Below are 12,292 nucleotides of genomic sequence, written 5' to 3'. Positions count from 1 at the left end.
GGAAAAAAAACAGTAAAAAACTACAACAGATAACACAATAACCCAAATACGAGCAGGGCAATAGATTGCACATATTATTGTCCCTTGATTATTGCACATACTTGCATTATTCATTAGGTTTTTAATAATAATGTCATATTATTATACAGATTAACACAATAGTATTTGTTTTATATGTCTTCAAACATTTATAGAATAGTTCTTTTAATATGAAATATATTGAAAACTGCTGAACGTTATTTCACACATTGTGCTCTCAGCAGAGATAATCATCAATACCTTTTTTATTAATTGATTGTTGGGTGTTGACGTCACCAGGTAACACCTTTTGTTGTGACTATATTGTCACTGTAAGGTGCTGCTTGGATTTGTATTTTGATATTGAAATAGCAACTCTGGTGGCTTTAAATCTTGTGTGACATTTCCCATCCGTATGAATATTAATACGTCATCGTTTCCTTTGTAATTTCCCCTTATGTCTCAGGGATAAGCTGTTGGAGGATTGAAGCCAAATAATTCCATTAAGAAATAGCCACAGTAGTAATGGGGTGTCTCTTTCCGCACTCATGTCCTATAATTCAATAAAATTTCCTGATTTAAACACATAACAGTTTGTGCTTAGGAAGGCTTACCTCCGTAAATAACCCAATGGATCGAGCCCTGAGTCACTTGTTTATTCGCTGTTTGTGGAGCAGCTTAAGCATTTGTCTCCACCTGACATGATCAGCACCGACAGTCTCTAGTGTTCAGCTTAAAGAGCACAGTTATTCTATCACAGGGTGAATTTGTGTTTGCTTAAAAGTAAAATACTTGATCAATATCATGATCTGTGACATGTATTAAGGGCTTGTGCCCCAACAGAACGCCCTGTAACTTGAAGATGACCAATTTCCTTTCTGTTTCTTCAGCGTATCCGCCGTTGCAGCAGCCATTCAGAAGATGACAAGAGTGCGTGTAGTGGACAACAGCTCGCTTGGAACTACACCGTATCACCGCGCACCAAGAGTGATTCATGTCTACACCAAGAATGGGGTCGGAAAAGTTGGTGACAAGGTGTTGCTTGCCATCAAAGGACAGAAAAAGAAGGCGCTCATCGTTGGACACAAAATGCCTGGAGAGCGGATGACTGCGCGCTTCGATTCAAACAATGTTGTTCTGATTGAAGACAACGGGAACCCTACAGGAACAAGGATTAAGATCCCTTTACCGACGCAGCTACGCAAAATGGACGGAGATTATTCTAAAGTCCTAGCAATCGCCAGTTCGTTTGTTTAATACATCATTTAACTGTTTTTTTTGAGATGTATATAAACTCTGTATTTCATGTACATGTTCGCAAGTAAACTTTAAACAGAGCAATACACCTTGTCACAGTTATTGTCTCAGCACTCCAGTTACTTAATGTATGTAATGGACTTGAGTTGCTGTCAACATGTTTGACATTCTTGTAAGTCCTCTCTATGCTTTCAATAAACATGACCTTTACCTTGAACACATAGCATAGGAGTTTCTGGTGCAGCCTGAACAGCCAAATGTGGGTCTAACTCATGTTATCATGAACACAATGAACAAACCGAGAAAGCATGAGGGGAAATATTTATTGAAGGCACAACATACATTCACAACACAAAACACATGACTAGCACATTTTTAATAGCCGTTTAACATCATGGTGTCGCGTATAAGGCATTCAGTATCATGTGATCCCTGGATATTTCACTTGAGTGGACTGATGTACAGTATTTTTCACTACCAGCTTCCTAAACTAAATGTCTCAGTGCAAAATAAAAACAAATCAAGTAAAACAAAGGTTAGCCAGCTGACTTCAACTAAAGAAAATGATTGGTGCGATATATAAACAGGCTAAACTTCAATATTAAATGTCAATAAAAAATACTTTAGTGAACATTAGATCAGGTCTGTGCTGCCATCTACAGGTGAATGAACTACCAACTCAACAGTGAGGCGATCATTTTCTGTTAAAAAACCTTCTAAAATCTGGACAAAAATTTAAACATGAGTGCATAATAAGAGAGACTTCATCTTTTAAAGCAATACAGTAACAGATTGCTTCTACGTTTTTTGTTCCTTAGCGATCCAGCTTTTAGTGAGATTTCAAACTAAGAACAGTGAAATTATTGTCTGTAAATCAGGTGACATTCATACAGACAGCAAAACTAACATGTAATATAAAATCAACATACAATACACTTTACAGCTAGTGATTTTTGTCATGCACAGACTCATGCTGTTTGTACAGAGATGACACATTTATGTGGCACAGTGACTGCTTCATACTTTATGTTTGCATAGTTGCACAGCAAATTCAGCGGGGAGACACTTGGCTTGGCTGGACTTTGGTTTTTTCATTATGCAGCTCATTTGCTACTCAAGGTATGTTGAGGTGGGATGTGTTACAGGATCAACAGGTCAACTAAGGCTGAGGTGTCTTCAGAGCTTGAGGTTTCATGGCAGTCTGCAGGCCCTGTACCAACCTCCAGTGAAGACGGTCCTCTTCAACCACACATTGTCAGGTAAAGCCACTGGCAATTTAAGAAATAAAGATTAGATGAAGAGAAACGATCAACCAAATGTACTGAAATTTTCTATTAAAACAGAATTTACCTCTGAGATATTCATCTCAGCCTCTCCGGACCCATCCTTGTCGAACTGCCGGAAATACCCTGTTAAAAAGATGAAAAGTTTTCACAAAAGTCTGCAAACTTACCTTTAGAATAACATCTATTTGAATAATACTCACTAAACATGGCTTCAAGCTTGACCAAGCAGCAGATGAAGTTGTCAAAGTCAATCATCTCATTCTCTGCATACCGGGCTACCAGAATCTGGTTCAGTTTGTTATTCAGTTTAAAGCCTACACAGGAAGACAATACAAGTAAAAGAAAAGGTCAGATTTCTCACCTGTTAAGAGTGCGTACAGTAAATAATTGATTGAAAATGATAATCAAGAGCATTATACCTGCTGCCTCCACAGCAAGACGCATCTCATATGAGCTCATGGCCCCTGACTTGTCGAGGTCAAATTGTCTAAAAATGACCTGAGAGACGGAGACAGAAATGTAAATAGAAATACAGGGACTCAAATTGTGCATAATGTTCCTTTAACATTATTATTATACTCATTCTTACCAGCCAATTTCGGATTTTGTTCCATAGGAGCTGAAACTCCACCAGCCCTAAACGGGCACTACCATCTTTCTGGTAAACACAGTGTCAAGGGGTGAAACTAAACACTGGCATCCCAAACGCTCACATTCATTCATTTCTAATAAAATAATGCTAATTTAATAGTTTGTGTGAACTCAAGAGGATACATCCATCAGGTTGACCATGGTCCTACATGATTCCACACTGAAGCCATCAGTCTTCAGATCTTTGTCTGAAACAGCAAAAACACTCATCTGAAACAGTCCAACACAGTTACACCGAGGCTCGCGAGAGAGGCAGTCAAGGAAACGGATGGTGTACGCTCTACAGTGGAATCTAATACAGTAATGGAAGATGTATTACTAATATGTAAACTTTCCAGTAGCTATGAATCATTGACTAAAAATAAAACTCACGCCGGGTGACGACTCTGTTTAGGATGGTCCTGAGCTCGCGAATAGAAATCTCCATGTCCTGCAAAAGAACAGAAGACAGAGTCTTTAGTAAAAATGACTTTATTTTCTTCGACATAACAAGGGTGACACCAATTTGGATCTTTTAACAATAATACCAGTGTTAGCAAGAAAAATACAATACAATACAAATATTAGGAACACTGAGACCGATCTTACCTCTCCTGCTAGCTGAGCGAACATGGACTTGAAAGAGTCATCAATGTCGTCTTCAGTTACTTCCTCCTATAAGAAACCACATATATAAAAGGCACTGGTTTATTATAGGGATCCTAGTTATTTCCTGCTATTCTTATACCATACTATGTAACATTTTCATTTCCCCCCACAGTTTTGTCTCACTGATACGTACGTCCTCGCCTAAATCGGCAGAGATCTCATCATCCAGTTCTCTGTAACAGACAAAAACATATTAGCATGAGATTTATATTTCTACACATGTACACAAATACATAAACTGACACTTCACACAGACACATACTCAGTTTCTGATTGCTTCTCAGTGAAGACTCTGAGGACAAAGTCAGCTTCTTTGCTGGGCTCAAAGGTGGAGGGGACGATGATATACTCTCCAGGGGGCAGTCGAAGCCGCGTGCTCACCTCTCGCAGGTTAATGAAGGTCTCCGAGCGAGCGCACGATGAATGTCTCAAAAAGAAATCTTTCTTCAAATGGACATTCTGGCAGCCTCTGTACTAAGGGCAGTAGGAAACAACGCATGGGTTGAGATGCATTTGCATGTTTTTAAGCACATAATTTATATTATACATACTCACATTATTGCCAACTATTTTACAAAGCATAACACAGACAATTTATTTAACTTCTAACTGCATTTCAACAAATCTAACTTTCATATGGGATGGAAATTAACTTGCAAAGATTTAAAAACTTGCTTGAAATTGGTCATCCATAATACTGAACATCAAGTCTGCTTTCATTGTTGTCAAATTTGTGGTGGAGTGAATATCTAAATCAAGTGTAAAGTTTCTGTGATTATTATACAATGAATGTGATGAAGACAATGTACAAAAAACAATGGCTTAATAGGAAGGTAGAAAAAATGCTTTTTAAAATTCAAAAATGATCAGCAGAACTGTCGAATATACATAATTCAGAGTAAATTGGCTAAAACATGACAAAGCATGGTATGATCTTAATCAAATAGTTAAATAAACAGTGGTAGTAATGGATTTTCTGCCTACCTCGTCTGGAATCTGCACAAAAGAAGAGAAGAGACAAAATTAACATTAATGAGCTGAGGCAAACCTTTCAAAAATAAAGTAATGTTTATATGTGAATAATCCATGAGGGGCAACACTGATTTTCCATCTCTGCTCTCACCTCATAGACAGCAAAGCCAATGGTGTGCATGTCCTGACCATGGCGTCGATATCTGCGGCGGTCCTTCTGCATGAGAGCAACTAAAAAACTGCACGCCACCTCATCGTCCTCTGGGTCATCATCCTCTTCCAGCAATGTGATCTTATACTGAGGGTTGATCCAAAACGTGTCTACACAAAGAGTTTCACAGTCACAGTAACATTACAGGACCTGTTTGCATTTCAACAGAGACATTTTATGACTTGATTATCAGTAATAAAAACAATGCCACTTTTACATGAAAGGCATTTTTCCTGTGACCATATGATTGGTGGACTCACTGGGATTGTTCCTGCAGCCTCCAGCGGTGCTGCCTCTTCTCCACGTGCCGTAGAACTTCATGGTGTTCCAGTGGCTGAGACTATCCTCACTCAGAGCGTCTGGAGACAAGTTACAGATCTCTAGCCGAGAGAACTGCCTCTTGAATTCACTGAAGGATATCCTGGAAGATTAAAATAAAGTTTTAGGGCCGTAACCGGAGTGCAAGATTTTTTAAAGAATAATTTTTTGGGGAAATATGCTCATTCACTTTCTTGCAGAGACTTGGATCATAAGATTGATACGACTATCATGTCTGTGCGGTAAATATAAAGCAACATAACAGCCAGCAGCTGATGCTTAAATTAAAATAAATACTGGAAACTACAGAGCTCTGGAGTGGTCATAGAGAGAAAAACATATATGATCACAACTCTGCGGGATCAGGTTCAATCCTTTTACCAAACAGCCATTACCACCCAATTCAAAAAGAGTTTCTGTACTCCTATATGTTGCTATAGGCCTGGCATTACACAATTAAACAACAGAAAGTATTACAGTGGATTGAACAACTACATAAAAGAAGCTATACTATACAATGACTATAAAGAAATGCTAATATGCAAGTTGACCACATGGTGGCTCTCTAGCATCAAAATAGTAATTATTCTTACACACAGAGACTGGAAATAGTAATAATCAAATCAAATCATAACACAGTCAAACAAACTAATAGCAATGTACATTGATACTGTACAGTTCTGGCCATCACATTGTCCATTACTTCCTCATAATGGACACTTTGTCCAATCATAATCCCTTATATATTCACTAAATCAACATACTCTGTAGGTAAATAAACACATGAACATTAATAGGCTGCATAGGGAACGAATTGTATCTCGTGCCCGCCAGTGAAAACATGAAAACGGACACAAAAGCATTAATATCGCTCAGTGTAGTAAAACGTGGTAGTAAACCTCGATGTAGTAAAACATGGTAGTAAACCTCAATGTAGTAAAACAAAGAAAAAGGAAAAACTTAGTTAGAGACAGAGCCAACCTAACTGTTTCCTGTCTCCAGTCTTTAGGATAAGATAGGCTAATTATTTCCTGGACGTAGCTTAAGGGAGTACTCCCCCTTCAATGACGGGGAACTGATTCGTCCACTCTGCACTTGAGGCAATTTATCTGATATCGAGTGGCAAAAGGCTTTACACAGCTTTTTTTATACATGCACTAGAACTCCCCAACACCTATAACAATGATGTATAAATTTGGTAAAGATATGAGAATGGTATCAATGTTCTTATCTAACTCTCTGCAAAAAAGGGAATAAGTATATTTATTTCCCAAAATGTGAAACTACTCCTTTAAAATACCTATACTACATAAAATTGCAATACAGTACATGCACCTGGGACATCTTACCAAAACTCCCCATCTTCCATCTTAAGATGCAGGTCTTCTCGTTCAGAAGGGTCAATCTCATCCCATTCAGAGGAACTGTACACAACAACGACAGAAATAAACATTCAGTATGAGATATACTCATAAAAGAAGACATTAACCAGACAGAACTAGGGATTCAATTATTTCTAGTACACAGGGACATTTATTATGCTTTGGCATACTTACTTGTCACTCCAGGCACCAGTCCACTCCACCTGGCCCCAGGGGTTACGTATTCGGATCAAGCGCTCCATGTTGCCCCGGTAATCAACCTATAGAACACACGCAGTGATGGGCAATTTAGGACCATTGGTATTATTCATACTGGTTACCAATTAAAGAACAGATTCATACACAGACAGACCTCCTTCAATCCAGTGACCGAGTAGGCGTGGCCCTTCACAAGCTTCCTGAATGTAACAGCCTCCATGTCGAAGGCACTTGTGATCTGTATTAATATGAAAACACCATTACTGCATCCGAATATGAATTGTCTAGCACAGAAATAAATAGAAGTGCTTTTAATGATATTGGCTTTCTCAAGGGGGTGCAACATTGATCTACGTGTCTTGATGGTGTGTCAGTGTGTTCAGCACTTACATCAATAGAGCAGCCCATCAGAGAGCCTCTCTCCAAAGCTTTGCCGATTATTCTGTGCAGATCTCTGGGAGCGCTACGGAGTTCGTACATCTCAGAAACGCCACCAGTGAAGTCCTCAAACCCTTCTGTGGTGCTTCCTCCTGACAGAGCCTCATAGGAACCGTTCAGCCTGTAACCATGTAAATAAAATAAAAAAACACTTCAGCTTGATTGCCATCTACAGCAGCACTTCTAAATGTGGTTTACAACTTCCTGCTAAATATACTGAATAATTTAATCATTAGGAAGCCTTTCCAAAACCTACTTAGCATAAGCCTTCTCCAGGAGTGCACTCCAGAATTCATTGCCCTCAGCAGAGTGGACAAACATCAGCTCCCCGTCTTTGACAGGCAGCCTGTCATCTATCACAACGTCTACCCATTCGCCAAACTGCCAGAACTGCAACACAGAGCAATAATCAAAGACTCCATCTATCTAAATTGCTTGCCTTACGCGAAGTTGATAGGAAGGGCAAAGAGAGGAAGATGATCTTAAAGTACCTGGAAGTGGAAAATCCCAGCATAGTCGTCTTGGAAGGACTGCCCATGTGGAACAACCCGATGAAGAAGCCGCTCATTCAGAGTGAGAGAGGCAATGGCTGCTAAGAGCCAGCAGTCACCTGCAAGTGAAGGAGAAGAAGCAAACTTTATCTAATTCTGTCTTCTTATTATCATTCCAGGATTGATTCAACATTAACAGTGACAACAAGAGCTCACCCAGCGCGCCCTGACAGATGTCTGTTCTGGTGGCACCACCCACAATGAACTGAGGGTCATCTGTCAGTTCCTAAACAATCAATCAAATTCTCAGAATTCAGACCTGTCAACACATTTTACGATCCACTGTAAAGGGTTTTATAGCAGTGGTTCCCAACCTTTATCCTGATAATATTCATATTATATTCAATGCACAATAGTAACAGTACAGAACACCTGATAAACTGTACAATTAAGGACAAGGAAGTTTGTGTAAAATGAGCAATTTCGGTGAATTTGGAGCAGATTATTTCCTGATAGTTTTAGGAACTTTTTTCTGTATTATGTTTTTGTTTTGTTTTTCACAATCATACATATTACCTAAGCAAACAATTTCATTTAGTTCTCTTCAGAGAAATTAATTAAATGATAAGTTATAGGCCAACATCGTATATTCTGGTTTTCTTACACCCCTTAAAATCAAGAAGGCCTCGCAACTCCAGCCAGGTTGGGAGCCCCAACTATTGCTATTTCTGCATCTATGCAGCAGGTTTGTGTGTTTTAATGAAGTACTGTAAACAACTGTCGGAGCGAGGGAGCGGTCAGAGAATGCCATGCGATGCCAACAGCTGCAGTGGTCTGAGACGTTCCTGTCTCTACTTGTCCTATTCTGTTTGAGTTTGTAGACGTGCAACAAGACAGTGTCACTGATATGTTTGTTTATATGATGCGTTTCACTGCTGAGTTGTGAAATATAATGAGTGAGGTATTTCCACTTAATTTGCAGCTCTAGTTCTGGATTCTGAGTCTTAAATTGTCTTTTGTTCAGTTGTGTGCATTAGTAGTAAGTCATTAACAAACTGAATAAGCTCATGATTAACTTTCTCGCTCAAGTTTTCTCACCGTGGGCCTCATCCACTCCACATCTTTCGTTTTGGCGGAATAAGGGGCGAGCTCCTTGAAGCCCAGGGATGGAGGCTCTGCAGGGAAACAGGGGTCTTCAAACAGGCAGCCCGACTCCACACACTCCTGCTTCAGTGCCTCATAGTCCTGGTTGGAGAAGTGCACAGCCTGGTCGTTGGAACCCATGCCTTCTGCCCGCAGCCTGTTGGCGTATATGCTTGCACAGATCCCTCCAGCTGGATACATACTGGTGGGAGACAAAAATATGGAGCTGGGTAGGTATGCACAACACTGGCTATAAATAGCAGAAAGCTAATCGGCGGCACACTCTGGTCTAAGAGTTACAGCACAGCAATCAGGTGTGGGTGTGTGTGTGGAGATATAATAAAAAAATATAATATAATGTTCATACTAGATAAATATTGATGCTGATTGAACTCAATCTGCCTTCAACTAGTTAGTGTGGCCAATTCTACATTATAACTCAAAGCAACAAAAAGCTGAATAGCTTTTTTATTGATAACAATATAACACACAGCCTCAATAACTGAACTCAGGTCCTATTATTCATTTACTGAACTTGTACCTTTGAACCTGTATGGATTTTACATTGTACAATTAAAAACTTACACATGATCAGTATTTTATAAGGGGATCCATTACTTTTAGACTCATTATGTTTAAATCTGACTACTTTTTAGCCAACACAAAAATAAATAAACAGAGGATTCAGCATTTCTTCCCAAGAATTTAGTTCCTGACAGTGTGAAGAGTTTTATTTCCTTCTTATTGGGATATAAATAAAACATTTTGAGCAGTAACAGAGTAAAAGACAAAAAGTAAAAGTAAAGTAAAAAGTCAAAGTAATTGAAAAGTTTACACTAACTCCATGGTGTGATGGTGACATGAAAACTAAAAGTTAAAAGTAAATATGCTGCTATGGAAACTACAGTTAGAAACTGACGTAAATAAAAGCCCAGCAGAGAAATAATAGACATTCAGAAAAGCAATTACTGAGAAACATGAGACAAGACGCCACCTTAAACACAGCAAACCGAGGAATAACAAAAGAACGTGTAGAAATATGATACCTTGTCTGTATGGGCAGGCTGAGAGGGAGAATGAGACAAGAAAAGGAGAGAAAGGTCATTCACTGGTAAAGATAAGTGTTTTCTTTCAAATCATTTGCATTGTCCTGAGTTACAGAAGCTTGTGCAGCTGTGTTTCCATAATGGACCTCAGTGTTTACAATGCAGTGGGATTCCATAAATGCACTTGCTCTTCTGTGCCGCAGAGTTTCACATCTTTCAGTCAAGTCTCCAGAGAGGACGTTAATAGCTTTGTGAGGAAACCAGGAGTTATAAAGTACCAAATGCGTCAAGAAGCCGGCTGATGACATCTAAAGTTGTTACATGGCTATCTATCCTCTTTCTGAATCAGTGCTGGGAAGCTGGGACGGCATCTTTTGTGCGGCTCTGCTCTACTAGACAGGAATCCTAATGAGCTCAGTTCAGTAAACAGTCCGGACACTGAAAGTAAGAAGAAGGGGGAAACTTGGATGAAGCTGCAGTGGTTAGGTGCCAGGACATGCATGAGGGGGGAAAATGACTGACTTTCTCTAAATGAATTAATAAAATGGGTTGTGTTGCTGTGGAAAAAAAAATACTCTCTGTTTTCAGTAGAAACAACTGTGCAGACAAGGACTTTGTTTAAAGGGGCCAGCCCCCCAACCCGAGGCCCCACATGCCTGTGGAGTCTGCAGGAATGTCCCTTTGCTTTGTCACACATCTAGAGAGAGACTACTGCTGGCTATTGATCAAAAGGATATCTCTATTCCCCCCCAATGGGCAGAGAAAAGCTGATCCAGCCATTCCTGTGACGATGATGTCATTTTCAGGACTTCAACCTCAACAATACCCTAAAACAGACCCCAGCCTCTCCTGTCACTGAGCTCCCCTTTACTCTAAATACACAGAATAATGCTGCATATATGTGGGCTGCTTTGTGAATACAATCAAAAAGCTACAGTCGAGCCAGGCATGTATCACAGGCTCAGATTGTTTACAGCACCTGTTCAGAAGTAGGGCCTTGTGTTTTTATGGCCTGCGAGTCTGCTTCACAGATTTCTAACATCTTTACACAGCACAATCACACTCATATCGGATATCAGAGCTGAACACAACCTGTGTCTGAATGTAACAGCTGTGGCTGTGTTGACTAATATTAGTGCGACAACGTGCAGCATATTTTTTTTTTAAAAATCAAACAACCCGCACGGTGGCCTACACTACAATAAAAACCATGAAGCACCGTTAACTTCAGGCGGCTTCAATCAGCGCTTTCAGTGACACTGGAATAAAACAAGACTTCACTCACCACCGCTTTAAAGGCAACTCGCTGCTCCTTTAAAATGAGTCGGGTGGTGATAATCGTGTAAATCTGTGATAAAAGGGGGCAGTGGTTCTGGTAGCCAGGAGCGCAGGTCCGCTGGTCCAACCCTCCCCACACTGCAGGGAAGACCAGCCCCTTACAGGAGGAGGGGCCAGTGCGCACACCCAGCAGTGCGCACACACTGCCGCTAGAGGCTCTGCAGACAGTGGGGCTGTAATACATAACGCATGCTATTCAGACTTAAAAACTTTAATAATGACTGCAATTAGACAGATTAAGGCACATATTATACATTGACACAATGTAAGGCTGAAAGTACAAATAAACACTATGTTGTTTTATAATAAACTCTTTGTGGGATTGGCAATGAATACATGAATGAATAATATATTACATTTAATATCATATGCAACATGCTATTTTAGCTATATGCTACACTACCCTGCTGACAGGTCAATATCAAATAGGATCACCTATAAAAGTTAATTATAAGCTTATATATAATTGTTCCCTTGAGTGAAATTCAACTCTTATCTACTATATGTCAATCTGCTAGATAACCCTTCCTGCACACTGAAACTTGTGTGTCTCACCTGGGAGATAATGTGCAGTAAAAAAAAAAGCAAAGGTCACCAACCAACACATCTACCAGGCTGGTCGCTGAGGAGACACTAATATAGGTGTTATTAACCTTTTATTGGTTATAATGCACTTAAATTATATTCAGAAATTAATGCCAATTTGTCAGTGATAAAGAATTAAATATATTTGTTGAAAGCTTGAATAATATGTGTCCTTAAGTCCTTAAATGTTACTTGAATTTCAGTGTAGAAGTTGATTGAATCAGCAGTAAAGTGACATTGCTACTGTCCAAATGTTTGCAGATGATTAAAGAGACTCTAAATAACTAATGTGGCCCACTACCTGTGTCTG

The 12,292-nt window shown here is 39.5% G+C and overlaps 2 protein-coding genes across 3 annotated transcripts; one reads left to right on the top strand and one right to left on the bottom strand.

Moving 5' to 3' along the window:
- Positions 1 to 908: 908 nt before the first annotated feature.
- mrpl14 (mitochondrial ribosomal protein L14) lies at positions 909 to 1,361 on the top strand (the record flags this gene model as incomplete). Its single annotated transcript, XM_035663150.1, is given in 1 exon segment — positions 909 to 1,361. A coding segment is annotated over 1 exon segment (367 nt), but the record flags the coding sequence as incomplete, so codon positions are not given.
- A 221-nt stretch (positions 1,362 to 1,582) lies between these two features.
- On the bottom strand, positions 1,583 to 11,499 carry capn1a (calpain 1, (mu/I) large subunit a). Of its 2 annotated transcripts, XM_035663414.1 has the most exons (23): positions 11,345 to 11,488; positions 10,060 to 10,077; positions 8,969 to 9,215; positions 8,087 to 8,156; positions 7,871 to 7,989; positions 7,636 to 7,769; positions 7,332 to 7,500; positions 7,096 to 7,179; positions 6,918 to 7,003; positions 6,711 to 6,785; positions 5,304 to 5,464; positions 4,984 to 5,153; positions 4,845 to 4,856; positions 4,123 to 4,334; positions 3,994 to 4,033; positions 3,801 to 3,866; positions 3,585 to 3,642; positions 3,336 to 3,400; positions 3,151 to 3,219; positions 2,981 to 3,059; positions 2,762 to 2,875; positions 2,626 to 2,684; positions 1,583 to 2,543 (listed from the first exon to the last, which is right to left on the bottom strand). In XM_035663414.1, the coding sequence occupies exons 3-23, from the start codon at positions 9,212 to 9,214 to the stop codon at positions 2,517 to 2,519; spliced, it is 2,115 nt and encodes a 704-aa protein (XP_035519307.1). In that variant the 5' UTR covers position 9,215; positions 10,060 to 10,077; positions 11,345 to 11,488; the 3' UTR covers positions 1,583 to 2,516. The 2 variants fall into 2 exon arrangements, with proteins under 2 accessions (XP_035519307.1, XP_035519308.1); XM_035663415.1 differs by lacking the exon at positions 10,060 to 10,077 and having other exon boundaries at positions 11,345 to 11,499.
- Between the last annotated feature and the right edge of the window lie 793 nt (positions 11,500 to 12,292).

This window comes from Morone saxatilis, unplaced genomic scaffold (assembly GCF_004916995.1).
Source record: "Morone saxatilis isolate NCDOM2014 unplaced genomic scaffold, NCSU_SB_2.0 Contig19, whole genome shotgun sequence".
NCBI lineage: Eukaryota > Metazoa > Chordata > Actinopteri > Moronidae > Morone > Morone saxatilis.
This window is presented reverse-complemented; position numbering and strand designations above follow the sequence as displayed.